This window comes from Magnolia sinica, chromosome 7, assembly GCF_029962835.1.
Source record: "Magnolia sinica isolate HGM2019 chromosome 7, MsV1, whole genome shotgun sequence".
Taxonomy (NCBI): Eukaryota; Viridiplantae; Streptophyta; class Magnoliopsida; order Magnoliales; family Magnoliaceae; genus Magnolia; species Magnolia sinica.
In genome coordinates, this window is record NC_080579.1 from 4,953,276 (window position 1) to 4,968,197 (window position 14,922).

The following is a 14,922-nucleotide window of genomic DNA, read 5'->3' on the forward strand; positions in this document are numbered from 1 at the left end:
CCGAAAGTGATGCAGCGGAAGAAGGCCCTGGATTTGATGAAGATGAAAAAGACGTTGAGGAAGGAGCTGGTGACAAAGAATTAATGGTTGATTAAGGATCATGACGAATAATTATTCATGAGGCGATTATTGTACACTCTAAGAAAGGAGGTGCACCCACAGCGGTCCAATATATTCTGTATGCTGTGTATCGTCAACAGCAATGCGTGTGATGTAATCATAGACAGTGGCAGTAGGGAGAACATCGACTCGAAGGTGATGGTGGACAAGTTATGGTTACTTACGACAAAACATCCTTACCCACACTCGATTGGCTGGATAAAGAAAGTGAATGAGACCAAGGTAACCAAATAATGCAGTCTTATTTTCAATTGTTAGGAATTATAAGGATCAAGTACTTTGTGATGTGGTCGACATGAAAGAATGTCATATGTTACTTGGTCAACCATGGCAATCGAACCGTGATGCCACCTACCGAGGACGAGACAATGTTTACGTCTTCATCAAGGATGATCGAAAGATGATCCTTGCCTCTATTGTACCAGAGAACCACCCTCGAAGCTTTTAAAGTGGAGAGGAGCTCCCGCTTAACCATTGATCCTCCGAGAAATCAATGACAATACTTCCATTGTTGATCTTCTAGATGACATGGAGATCTCGCGTACTTTTAACGTTGCAAACCCGAGTATCATGGAACAATGTTTAATCCATTTCACCTCATTTTGAAGACCAGATGAAGTTTTAAGTATGTTTGGTTGACACTTACACCTCAATTGTCATTTGTAGGGGTGCATTTTGGGTCCCTTTTTCATTAGTGGGGAAATGACGCAAACCCTCGTTTTTTAATCGTGAATGCTCTTTATGGGACTGCCTCTGTTGTCAGAAAGTCTTCACCGCCTACAACCTGTCGTAGGGATTGCTCGACCGGTCGTAGGGGTTGTCTCGACCGGTCGTAGCCTGCTCGACTCAAAGTCCAGGGGCTCTCTTCTTTAGTGTCCGAGATTCATGATCGGTCGTAGGGATTGCTCGACCGGTCGTAGGGGTCCTACGACTAGTCGTAGCCTCGGCTCGACTAGTCATAGTTACGTAGATTCATTTCCGAATCTGATGCGGACTGCGGAACTTTGAGTCGGTCTTTCGCAAGGTGCGAAAGGAAGTTGCCTAAACTATAAATAGGGGTCCCTAGGATTTTTTTCTAGGGGGATGAGAAATTATTCTAAAGCTTTCTAAAGGGGTTCTAGGGTTATCAAAGGGTGTAGCAAGGCTAAGATTCAAGGTTGTTTGAATCGGGTAAGTCCTCTCTCTTGTAACTTTCTTTTCATAGTGGATTTCTGTCGCTTTGTGCCGTGGTTTTTTCCCGCAAGGGTTTTCCACGTTAAAACTTTGTGTTCTTCTGTGATTGCTTGTTACTATTGAATTGCTATCCTAGATCTAGATCTGTGTGATTCCGCAGAGCAAATCCCCAACAAGTGGTATCAAAGCAATCGTTGGGGCACAGATCTGAATCTGCAGGATTAGTAATAATGGGAAACGGCAAGTTTGATATTGAGAAGTACTCAGGCAAAAATAATTTTGAGTTATGGAAGGTTAAGATGATTAGCCTGTTAACCAAGCAAGGCGAGATTAAGGCTCTTGAGGAGCGAAAATCTACCATGAAAGATGATGAATGGGAAAACCTTGATAGTAATGCTTTAGCCTCTATCCGTTTATGTCTCACGGATGAGGTTCTCTATAATGTTTTGAGGGAGAAAACTGCGGCTAGTTTGTGGGCGAAGTTAGAGAACATCTATGCAAAGAAGTCCTCTGAAAATCGCCTACACTTGAAGCTACAGTGTTATTCCTTCAAGATGGCAGAGGGTGGAGATCTAGAAGCCCATATCAGCAACTTTAATAAATTGATGTGCAAATTGCTGGATATGGAGGAAGTGGTCAAAAACGAGGAACAGGCATGTATATTGTTGAATTCTCTTCCTGCATCATATGGGTCTTTCAGGGACACGATGTGCACCGCAAATAAAACCCTAAGTGTTGACACCATTAACTCAGCCCTTCAAAGGAAGGCTATGAGAAAGTTAAACGGCGACATAGGGGCATCTTCCAAGGCACTGATTACGAGGGGTAGAGATTTTGAGCGAAGTACAGGATCCTCAAGACCTAGATCTAAATCCAAGGGCAAGGGCAAAGGAAAATTAAAGTATTAGAATTGTGGGTTGTCTGGATACATGAAGAAGGATTGTAGAAATCCTAAAACGAAGAAAGAAAATTCAGTGGCTTCTTCCAAGGAGGCCAATGTGGTCACATCTGATGAAGAACAAAATGGTGGTGACGTTCTGTCTGTTTCCATGATTGGTCACCTACACGACAATTATAAAGATGAGTGGATACTTGATACTGGAGCATCTTATCACATGACTCCTCATAGGAGTTGGTTTACCAGTTACAAGGAATGTAATGGTGGACAAGTTTTTATGGGCAATGACAATGCCTGTAATGTTGTGGCTATTGGCACGGTGAGCATCAAGATGTTTGATGGGATGGAGCGTACCTTGACTGACGTTAGGCATGTTTCTGATATGAAGAAAAGTCTGATTTCTCTCGGTGCACTCGAGGCTATAGGGTGCAAGTTCACTGGTATTGATGGTGTCCTTAAAGTTTCAAAAGGGGCACTCGTGGTTATGAGAGCACAGAGGCACGAAAACTTTTACAGGTTGATTGGAATCACTTCAGCAGGTGAAGTGGCAGCAGCTATTGCAGGCTCCACGTCTCTACGTATGTGCATGCTCGTCTAGGCCACATGAGCGAGCGAGGCATGAAGGTACTTTCTGATCGATGTTTGATTCCAGCTTTTAAAAATTCTGATTTAGATATATGCGAGCATTGTATATATGGTAAACAATCTAGATTGTCTTTTAAATCTGGAAAACATGTTTGTAAGGGAGTACTTGATTATGTGCACTTTGACATATGGGGGTCATCGCCAGAAGTTTCCATTGGAGGGTCGTCATGGTTTGTTTCATTCATTGACGACTACTCCAGGAAAGTTTGGGTTTAATTTACTTCACGAAACGTAAATCCGAAGTTTTCATCATATTCAAACAATGGAAGGTAATGACGGAAAAACAGTCAGGGCGAAAAATGAAGGTTTTAAGGACTGACAATAGTGGAGAATTCACTTCCACTAAATTTAATGAATATTGCAAGGATGAAGGGATCATCAGGCACAACACAGTGCGCCACACGCCCGAGCAAAACGATGTGGCTGAGCGAATGAATCGGACTCTCCTAGAAAGGGCTAGATGCATGTTAAGCAATGCTACGTTGGGCAAGGATCTATGGACTGAGACTGTTAACACGACTTATTATTTGGTGAACCAGTCTCCTTCCATGACAATTGAATGTAAAATTCCAGAGAAAGTATGGAGTAGTTAGAAAATTGATTACTCAGTTCTACACATATTTGGTTGTGAGGCTTTCTCTCATGTACCGTCAGTCGAGAGAGATAAGCTAGACCATAGAGCCAAAAAGTATATCTTTGTTGGCTATGAGAGGTTATTCGACAAGGTCACACGCAAGGTCATCACTAGCCGTGATGTCAGATTCGATGAAAGCTTCTTATTTTGAAAGAATGATCAAAAGAAGCAAGAGAAACCAGAAAATGTGATCGTAGACGTCCGAATTGACTCAGATGATACTCAGGTAGACACAAATGCGAAGACAGAGGTATAGGATCAGGTGGAGTAGCCACCTTTGAGAAGGAACCCACCGCGTGATCGCAGGTTACTGGCAAGATACAGGGACGACTCTAATATTGCATATGCCCTCATTATAGATGAGGGGGACTTGTCTACTATTCAGGAGGCTCTTGATGAGCCTGAAGCAGAAAAGTGAAAGACGGCGATGGATGATGAGATGAACTCGTTGCACAAAAATCACACATGGGAGCTGGTAGAGCTTCCTGTGGGCCAAAAGGCGATCGGATGTAAGTGGTTATTCAAAAGGAAACATCATAGATATAAAGTAAGGTTGGTAGTGAAGGATTATGCTCAGAGAGAAGGAATCGACTTCACAGAAATATTCGCGCCTGTGGTTAAGCAGGTATCTATCAAATTCGTGTTGGCGCTGGTTGTCCAATACGATCTTGAGTTAGAACAGATGGATGTGAAGACTACATTCTTGCATGGAAAATTGGAAGAGCAGATCTACAAGAAGCAATCAGAGGGCTACGAAGTTAAAGGGGAAGAGAAAAAGGTTGCAGGTTAATGAGGTCATTGTACGGCCTGAAACAATCGCCTAGGCAGTGGTATAAAAAATTTGATTCTTTCATGGTGAGTCAGAAATTTACTCGGAGTGAATACGATTACTGTGTCTATTACAAGACACTGAGTGATGGAAAATTCATCATCCTAGTACTGTATGTTGATGATATGTTGATCGCCTGTCATGATATGTTTGAAATCAACGTACTGAAAACTCAGTTATCAGGGACATTCGAGATGAAAGATCTGGGGGCTGCAAAGAGGGTTCTCGGCATAGATATTCATAGAGACAGGAAGATGAGCTGGCTTTGGTTATCACAGGCAGAATACCTTGAAAAGGTATTGATCAAGTATGGGATGGATCAGGCAAAGTCGGTAAGCGTTCTTCACGCGGCTCACTTCAAGCTTTCCTCAGAACAATGTCCTAAATCTAATGAGGAAAAGCAGGTTATGTCTCATATGCCTTATTCAAATGCGGTTAGCAGTTTAATGTATGCCATGGTGTGTACGAGACCGGATATTTCACATGCATTTGGTGTTGTGAGCAGATACATGTCAAATCCCGGCAAACAACATTGGGAAGCGCTGAAATGACTACTTCGATATATGCAAGGTACGAAACACTACGTCTTAATTTTTGAGAAAACATGACAAAGTTGGTAGGGTATGTGGATTCTGACTACGCAGGCAGTATAGATTCCAGGAAGTCTATTTCAGAATACTTGTTTGTATTATTGGGTGGAGCAATTAGTTGGATGTCAAAACTTCAGTCTGTGGTGGCTCTTTCCACGACCGAAGCAGAATATATGGTAGTGACAGAAGCTTTTAAAAAAGGTGTTTGGCTTAGAGGCATGATAAATCAGTTGAGACTTCAGCAGGAGGCCGTGCTGGTTAACTGTGATAGTGAGAGCGCTATCAATTTGGTTAAAAATTCTGTTTATCACTCACGTACTAAACGCATTGATGTTCGTCACCACTTTATCCGATAGGTGCTTGAGGAAGGAGGCGTCACATTGGAAAAGATACACACTAGTGTGAATCCAGCAAACATGCTCACCAAGGTCATTCCTACAGAGAAGTTCAAGTTCTGTGCAACTTCTCTAGGCTTGGCGATGGCGTAAAAGAAGGATGGAGTGTGCACGAGAAGCGTTGATTGAAGCTATGATGCGATGAAGAGATAAGAGAAGAGGTCAAGGTGCTACATGGTTGAAGGTTGAAGACTTGGTGGAGATTGTTGTCAGAAAGTCTTAAATCTAACGTTTTTACCATGCTCGACCGGTTGAGGGAGCTGCACGACCGGTCGTAGGGATTGCTCGACTCAAAGTCCAGGGAGCTCTCTTCTTTAGTGTCTGGCACTCACGACCGGTCTTAGGGATTGCTCGACCGGTCGTAGGGGTCCTACGACCAGTCGTAGTCTCGGCTCGACTAGTCATAGTTACGCAGATTCGTTTCTGAATCTGATGTGGACTGCGGAAATTTGAGTCGGTCTTTCGCAAGGTGTGAAAGGGAGTTACCTAAACTATAAATAGGGGTCCCTACGGTTTTTTTCTAGGGGGATGGTAAATTATTCTAAAGCTTTCTAAAGGGGTTCTAGGGTTAGCAAGGGTAAGCTTCAAGATTGTTTGAATCGGGTAAGTTCTCTCTCTTGTAACTTTCTTTTCATAGTGGATTCCTGTCTCTTTGTGCCGTGGTTTTTTCCTGCAAGGGTTTTCCACGTTAAAACTTTGTGTTCTTCTGTGATTGGTTGTTACTATTGAATTGCTATCCTAGATCTAGATCTGTGTGATTCCGCAGAGCAAATCCCCAACAGCCTCATTCGCTGCACTTTGAAAACCTCATAAAAGATAGCACCTGTATTCTCTCTCTCTCTCTCTCCCTCTCTCTCTCTCTCACACACACACCTCCAATGGCAGACCCCAAAATCAAAGTAGAAGAATCTCTCCTTGATCCAAACAAGGACCATGAAGAGGAATCCAGTCCTCTCCTCGACATGACCTCTCTTCTTCTTTTTTTCACACACACACACACACTCAGAACAGTGGTTTTTCGCCACAATGGGTACTCGAACCCATGACCTCGTGTTCAAACTCTTGCAAGTCTACCACTGAGGCATGAGTAAGGTCCCATGTCCCCTTTGAAATCACCCTCTTAACACCTCAAAAGCTTTCCTCTTCCTTTTGGCTTGCACCACCACTCTGTTTTCACGATCATATTCCTCTGTTGGGCTGCTTTTATCCTTCGGGCTATCTCGATCGTGCTCCTCGAGGTCAAGCTCTGAGTGTTGCCCCGACTGCAGCAGGTTCCCAATCACTGTGCTTGAGTTTTACATCCTTGCTTTGGAGGTGTTATTGGCTGCAGTTTCTTTGCTTTGTGTTTTCAACAATCTTCGCAGGTATGACAAATGGTCAGTTTTCTCAAGGAGTATGAAGAAAAGATTGAGGTGAGTCGGACACAATTTGCATTTTGGGTGTTTTTGTTGAATTCTTGCTAAATGTTTGAATTTGGATTCAGGTGGATTACATGTTTGGATTAAATAATTTGGTTGTGTTCTGTTTTTCTTTGTATACGGATTTGGCAAGATACGGAGTTGATTCTATAGAAATGTTTTTTTGACTGGAGCTAGCACCTTTTAGTTTGGGGTTGCATTCTGTATAGGTGAGGCCTAGCTCTGCTCAATCTAACCCATTCATATGGTGGCTTCAAAGAGAGCGTGTGAGTGGACCAAAACTACTGAAAAACCTCAGCTATCCAATGGGTCAGCTTTTTCCAATTGCGAATTGTCTGTTATCTATATTTTGCTTATGACTCTTTCAAAGAGCTGACGACTAGGATCGTATGATGTGGTTATTTCGGGTCCATTGCCCATCCTTTGTGGGTCCCACTGGATGGTTAGTATGCAGGATAGGTTGGATGCTGTAAGCACACCACAGTAAGCCCCACCTGCAACACAAGCTATACATGTTTGACATGGTCATGTAAGTTGCAGGTCTTTCAAAAAATTATTTCCTTTACGTAAGTTCAAGGCCACATGTGGCACACGTTTATGAGATCCAAGCCATCCATCAGATTGGGCACACTGTTAGATGCTTTTGGGGTAAAATTTGGCTTTTGCACTGATTATATGAGCCAGTGTATGATTTTAAAAAATGTATGTAGGAAAGACATTTAGGCTGATATTGTGGCCTGTTGATGTGCAGAATGGCTTTATTTTTGGGCAAGAGTATTACATGATGGGTAACACCTTATGTTCAGCTTGGATCTCGAGCACATATGCCACATTGGGACATGAGTAGATCCTCTACACTGTTTGTTTGCAAGATGTTAAAATAACAATAAAGAATCCCTTTACAAGTATAGAGTCATTTCTAGTTATGCAATTCCACTTTCATTGAATTTCTTAATATGCAAGTCTTATGGACTTTGCATATAAAAGTAAGTGTTAGAGGAGGTCCATTAATTATGTAGGCCACAATTTATAAAACAAATCAAAACTATGCAAAAGTTTTCAGGATGTCCATTTCATTCAAACATTGTGGCCCATGTAAAAAGTGTATTCCATTGTGAAGATGGCCAGTACCAATCTAGGCCAATAAATTCAGCAAAGTTCGCCAGGCCACCAAAAGAAACTGATGGTTGAGAATCTAACCCAACGAACATATGTGGCTCCCCCGATGGGTAGATAGTCTGATTTAATCTTCAAGTAGTGTCTATCAAGTTAAGAAAGCTTAATTATTTTCTAGGTTCATGTACACACATCTATGCATGTACATATCCACACTGTATATGCTTGTATACATATTGAACCAAGGATGCTTGGAAGTCTAAAAATTCGAAACCACATATATAAATCAAATCACGGGGCTTATGGGACAATCTTAACTATTCAAATAATATTGGTTTTATGGACTGTGTGTTATGGAAAACTGCTAAGAATCTAAGTTCCTAGGACGAGTGAATGAGGCTGTGACTTCAGGTGAAGAAAGGGATGTATAGAAGTAACCAAATGGCATGACTTCAGGGGAAGAAGTCGGGCCCATATGATGAGAAGAAGCCGCGACTTCAGGTGAAGAAAGGGATGTATAGAATGACTTCGGTCGAGAAACGCCCTGATCCAGCAAGAGCCCATCTTAATCCATCTTCAGCTGTTGGAGAGAGAGCAAGAAGCTGTAACTGAGAAATAAGTTGTGTTAAATCCTGCAGTTGAACTTTGGACAAAGTTTCTTCTGGTAGGGGAAATTCATGTCCCAACTCCCTCGAGTTTGATAAAGCACTCATTGACGAAGATATTCTGGTTATTGGTCACTGCAAAGAGCACAGGAAAAGATTCAGCTAACGTGGAATTCCCATCCCAGCAATCCAACTAGAACCTTCTATTCATACCATTACCCAGAGAAAACTGACATCTATCAAACATGATGGGGGCAGCCCTAGCTATTCCTTTCTATAGGAAGGGAGCAAGGTACATTGAAGACTGCTTTGTCCACCAACCTAGAGGAGAAATACTATATTTGGCTGCAACAATCTGCCTCCAGAGGCTATCCATCTCAACTTTAAACCTCCAGACTCATTTCCCAAGGAGAGCAACATTCATTGTCTCAATGTTCCTGATATTAGCAGCCCATTCAGAATACTGATTACAGACCTCACTCCATTTAAGAAGGAGAAACTTACCATCAACCTCCCCTGAATTCCATATGAACTGTCTCCGAATTTTGTAATTTTTTTGAAAAACCGACTTTAGACATTGAAATAAGGAGCGGAGGTACGTAGGTATGTTAGATAGGGAGGCTTTTATCATATTCAACCTTCCTCCCAAAGATAAGAGATTCAACTTCTAGATAGAAAGATATCTCTCCATTCTTTCTAACAATTTATTTCATAAAGCCAAATGAGGTTTACCAATACATAAGGGTAGCCCAAGACAGTGTGGAAAGAGAACTGACCTTGCATCCAAGAGAAATAGCTAAGGAAATAGTTACCTTATTAGATAGGTTGACCTCAAAAATATCACTTTTGGAAAGATTGACTCAAACCTAAAACAATCTCAAACGAACAAATAGTCATGCCAAGAAATGTGACAGTATTATCATCAACTTCATAGAAAATCAGAGTATCATTGGCAAATTGAAGATGGTTTATTGATTGATGATAATTATCCACTACCTAAGAAAGAGGTCTATCTTTTGACTCCTAGAAATCATCCCACTTAAGGCCTCAACCACAATGACAGAGAGAAAAGGGAATAAGGGATCACCTTGACGAATACTTCTAGTCGGTTTAAAGTAACCAAATGGCGCACCATTAATCAAAACTTAATATTTAGGCGACGGGATACTCTAATGCTGGTTCTCCATTTCTACCCAAATTCCATTCTTTGTAACATATAATCCGAAAAATACCAATCAACATGATTGTATGCTTTTTGAAGATCCAGCTTACAAATAATCCTGAACTTCTTAGCCCAAACATAAGAATGCACTCATTCATTAGCAATAACCATGCAATCCAAAAACTGCCTATCTTCAACAAAAGAAAATTAGAAAGGAGATATAATCTTAGGGATAACCTTCCTAATTCTTTGGCTCAAGATTTTGGAAATAATTTTGTATGGACTGCTAAAAAGACTAGCCCCATCAATTCTAGAGATCAAAAGGCTAAGAAGGTGCTCCCCATCTCAGTGGCTAGCCTATCATTATAAAAGAAATCCACAACAAAAAGGAACCATGACAATGAACAAGACTGCAGAACAAATAAAAAGCAATCAACATCTAACAGGCATCTTTTGTTTATTGGTAGAACAAAGCAACAACCGAGTACTTCATACATTGATCGGCTAAAGAAAGAAAAGAAAAAGTAAAATGACTTAAAAAGTACAATAGTTATGCACTAAGCAACACGATTCCTTGAAACAAAAGGAACAGGAAAGCTGCCCTCGATTTCCTTTCCACCTCTTTAGTATGTCACCAATAGCTTAATTTTATAAGAGGAATGTGTGCAATCTTGTCCCGATCTTCTCCTCCATCTCAGCAGCGCTCTTCTAGGACTGGACACCCGATGATATACAAATTTTGAAGCATGGTGAGGCGTTGCAGCTCTTCTGGTAGAGACCCCAGCTGTGGACACCACTTGATTTCCAGAGTTTGGAGGGCTTCGAGTTGTCCCAACTCCTCTGGTAAAGACTCCAGCTGTGGACAATAGGAGATCTCCAGAGCTTGGAGGGCTTTGAGTTGTCCCAACCAACCACCAGGTAATGATGTCAGATCATTAATCCAACCAATCACCAAATGGTTAAGGTTGGGGAGGACGGGTAAGGGCCCTCCCCATAACATCCTGTCATTAATTCCTTCCAAAGTCAGCTTCCAGAGGAGTGGTAAAAGGTTGCAGTGCAATGCCTTCAGCTTTCGGCGGTTTCGTATTTCTAATTGGAGGAGTGATGGCAAAACCCGTCCATCTCCACCTCTCAATTCCCACTCCTCCCAATTTGGCATTCTCTTGAAGTAAAGGGTCTCCAGCTTAGGGAATAAGACACCACCACCACCACCACCACCACCACCGCCATTGTTATTATCCCCAGTAAATTCACCACTCACACACATCACCTCTTCCATTCCATCAATTTCAAGGTATTTAAGGGACGGTAGTTTCCCAAGACCCGGCAATTGTTCACACTTATAACAAAACTGGAGTTTGACAGTGACTAGATTGGAGAACACCGGATCCTCTAACCATGTGGGAAGCTTGGAACCTTGGTAACTCCGTATTCTTAACTCTTTTAAGTTTGTGTGGGGCTGGAGGCTTTGGAGCACATCATCCATCCTCTTCACCTCATCATCATTCAATTCACCACCTTCGCCGCGATACGACAAGTGTAGAGCATGAATGTCCTGCTTCTTATCCAGTTCTGCCTCCCTAGCTTCGTCACTGATCCTGACATTTCCCAAGCCAGTAATTTTAAGTTTTCCTTGAAGATGATTGAGGTGTTTCAGTTCTCCGCATTTACATCCTTCATCGCCATCCCCCACAATGAACTTTGTTAACTTCCGAAGGGCAGTTAGTCTCCCTATGCCCTGTGGTAAATATCTCAGATGGTTATAATTGTCGAATTCCAAAAGTCTCAGGCTAATCAATTTCCTCATCCCTCTGGGCAGTTTTATTAGCTCATAGCAGTGATTGAGTATCAAGGCCTGTAAATTTATGCAATTACTCAACTCCTCTGGCAACTCCTCTATGCCTGTGTAGGATAAATCAAGATGTCTCAAGTGTTTCAACTGTCCTACTGTTCCAGGCAATTCCTTAATGCTAGTGCCACTCAACTTCAATGTCCTAAGGCGATTCAAATGATGAAATAAATCATGTGGAACTCTCAATATCTTAATGTCAGTGGGAGTCCTATCCAAAGGCAATGGCAACCTGAAGATTCTTGACTTGAGTAACAACGTCCGCAACTTGTGGGCCTTATAGAAAGTGCCCCAAATGGAAGCCACTTCATCACCGGCTTCATCACTGACAATTAAAAAAGAATGACGGACATTGTATAGCTTGAGTGAAGCTTGCCTTTTGATGTCCACAGTTGAACAGTCACTTCCTGCAACAGATTGTGCAAGATCATGAACTAAATCATGCATCTTGCACCAGTCTGTCATTCCATCACTACCTGTTACTGCATCTTGGAGTAATGAACGCCTTAACAAATCATCAAAATACAGTTTGCTGATTTCCTCCATGTCTGTACTTCCCTCAGAGCGGATGAAACCTTGGGCCACCCATTGCTTGACTATCTCATCCTTCCGAATCCACCAATCTTTTGGGTAAACAGAGCAATATGAGAAGCACTGCTTCAGTGCATAAGGCAAGTCATGGTAGCTTAGCAACAAAGCTGGTAAAATGCCTCCAAAGACATCACCTGAGTTCCATATCTCGCTTTCCAAGACAAGCTTCCATTGGCTTTTTGTCCTTCTTGACCGCATGGCACTCCCTATTGTCTTTGCTGCGAGAGGAAACCCTCCACACTTCTTTACGATTTCCCTTCCAATCTCTTCCAATTCCGAATGGTCTTCGACACTCTGATGCTCGAGCGCTCTATGGCTGAACAGGAACCAGCAATCGTCATTAGATAAAACTGCCAGTTTGTGCATGCGTGTGCTTCCCACTGTCTGTGCAACATCTTCTCTACGAGTGGTTACAATGATTCGGCTCCCAGGTGCACCAGCTTGGAAGGGAAGTCTCAGCTTGTCCCACATCTCGCTGTCATTGCTCCAAACGTCGTCAAGCACAAGCAAGAATCGCTTTGCGTCCAACATACCACAGAGGCGATCCTGCAATGTGGCCAAGTCTAATGACTCGCAACCAGTCCCAGTTGCAGATTCTATGATTGATTTTGTAATCCGTTTCATATCAAAATCTTCTGAAACACACACCCACATTCTCTTGGTGAAATGCCCCTTGACATCTTCATCGTTGTAGGCGAGCTGGGCAAGGGTGGTTTTGCCCACGCCCCCCATGCCAACAATAGAAATGACCATGGACACCTCATTTGCCTCTCCACCACTCAACAAAAAGTCTACGACTTCATTTTTGTCATCTTCTCTGCCTACAATTGATGATCGGTCGAGTAGGAAGCTCGTCTCTCGCTCTCTGATCATGCCTGAACTCACTTCAGCATCCAGACCTACTGTAAGACTCAATTGGCTCTTCTCTTTGGCGACATTATCTAATCTACCCCTCACTTCCTTTATCTTACTCCCAATTTTGTGGCGTAACTTGACATGATTGAAACAATTAACGGGGGAGAGGAAGCGTCTTAACCTCTTCTTGCTGAAACAGGACCCATCACCTTCATCGGCTGCTGGTGATCTGAGATCATCTGTCATCCACTCATCTAGTATGTCATCCACATCGTAGGCCACGTCTTTGACCTTCTCCAACCAGATCTTCACTGCTTTGTCCTTCAATTGCCTAGTTTCAGCATCTTTAAGCACAGCTTGGATCAAGGTGAATGTACTGGAAAGCTTTTCGATCTCGTCGGTGACACCCACCAACAAAGCCACCTCATCTTGGAGGATGCTGTTCAACTTATCCACTGCGGTCGAGACCAGCGAATAAGCCATGGTTATTTCTCTCTCCTTTTGGTACGTTTGGATGGGAAGTAGGAAGGACTTTGATGTGTGAGAGTGCTCGGGAAGGCTTAGAAATATGCAATGGACTTTGATGAATCACAAAGAGAGGGGATAGAGAAGCAAAGAATGCTGAGAGAGAGAGAGAGATCAGTGAAGGATGGAAATGTAGAGAGGCTCTTCTTGAAAATAGAGTATTAATTAATTAGCCCTGATCACCTTACACATAGCACAAATGAATGAAAATCGGATTGCGTACTTAGTTACTCAGCTCTTATCCTACCGAGTAAACTCATTTGGACCCACCGTGAATGTATGTAGTTTATCCACGCCGTCCATTTTTTTTTTTCCAGCTAATTTAAGGGGTTGATCCAAAAATTGGAGCATATCCAAAGATTAAGTGGATCATACCACAGGAGCAGTGGAAATAATGACTTTCACCATTGATACCTTTCTAGGACCCACAGTGATGTTTATTTGTCATCCAACCTGTTCATAAGATCATATATACATGGATTAATGGAAAAAACAAATATAAGCTTGATCCAAGACTTCTGTGGCCTCCAAGAAATTTTCAACGGTAGATGATCAATGCAACTGTTTCCTGTGGTGTTGTCCATTTTAGCTTTGGATATGCTTCATTTTTGGAATAAAGCCCTAAAATTATCTAGTAAAATAGAAGGATGGAGTGGATAAAATACATAAATCATGGTTAAGCTCACAGATTTTACTCAGTACGCTAAGCGTAGTGAGTTACCACGCAATCCGCTTCCCAAATGAATGGATCCACAATCTTTGTTGACTTGAAGGCGAAATTTCTCATTGGACGTTGACTAATGCCGAGACTAGTGTTTCCTGAGCGAGGCTTCTGGATCCACCGAAGTGGCTAGATCACTGATGGTAGGGCCCACCCTGATGTATTTTCCTTACATCTATTCCATCTATCCATTTTGACAGCTCATTTTATTTCATGCTTCCAAATATTAAGCATATCCAAATCTTAGATGGACCACACTGTAGGAACTAACGATGATTGAATACTCACCATTAAAATTTTCTTGGAGGCCTGTGGGATGTTTATTTGCCAACCACCTGTTGATAAGGTCACAAAGACCTTGACGAAGGAACAAAACAAATATCAGCTTGATCGAAAATTTTTGTGGCCCATAAGAAGCTTTTAATGGTCAGTAACCACTATTTCCTGTAGTGGTCCACTTGAGATGCGCATCTTCTTCATTTTTGGGATCATGACCTAAAATGATCCATCAAAACGGATGGATGGCATGGATGTATGGAACATATATCATGATGGGCTCACAGTCAGGTATCCGCCCACCTCGGGGATCACCAAAGCCTGGAGGCTTTATCCAAACGAGTCTACTGAGAAAACTGATGAGCTATCGTGCCGTACACGGCACAGATGAATGGATCCACAGTCTTCACCGACTGATGGAGCATTGGAGAGGATTTTTCTCATTGGATGTTAATTAATGGCTAGACTTCCTAAGGCGGGAGTTTGGGCAACTGCTTTAGGGTGAAATACATGGGTTGGA

General features: G+C 42.3%; 1 protein-coding gene and 1 long non-coding RNA gene across 2 annotated transcripts; one reads left to right on the forward strand and one right to left on the reverse strand.

Annotated features, from left to right (window-relative positions):
• The first annotated feature begins 6,369 nt into the window (after positions 1–6,369).
• LOC131250913 (uncharacterized) lies at positions 6,370–7,821 on the forward strand. The gene is made up of 3 exons (XR_009173492.1): positions 6,370–6,696; positions 6,912–7,350; positions 7,454–7,821. It is a non-coding gene; the product is annotated as an uncharacterized LOC131250913 (long non-coding RNA).
• A 2,360-nt stretch (positions 7,822–10,181) lies between these two features.
• LOC131250903 (putative disease resistance protein RGA3) lies at positions 10,182–13,434 on the reverse strand. The gene has a single exon (XM_058251297.1). It carries the CDS (start codon positions 13,361–13,363, stop codon positions 10,280–10,282), a length of 3,084 nt encoding a protein of 1,027 aa, XP_058107280.1. The 5' UTR covers positions 13,364–13,434; the 3' UTR covers positions 10,182–10,279.
• Positions 13,435–14,922: the final 1,488 nt, after the last annotated feature.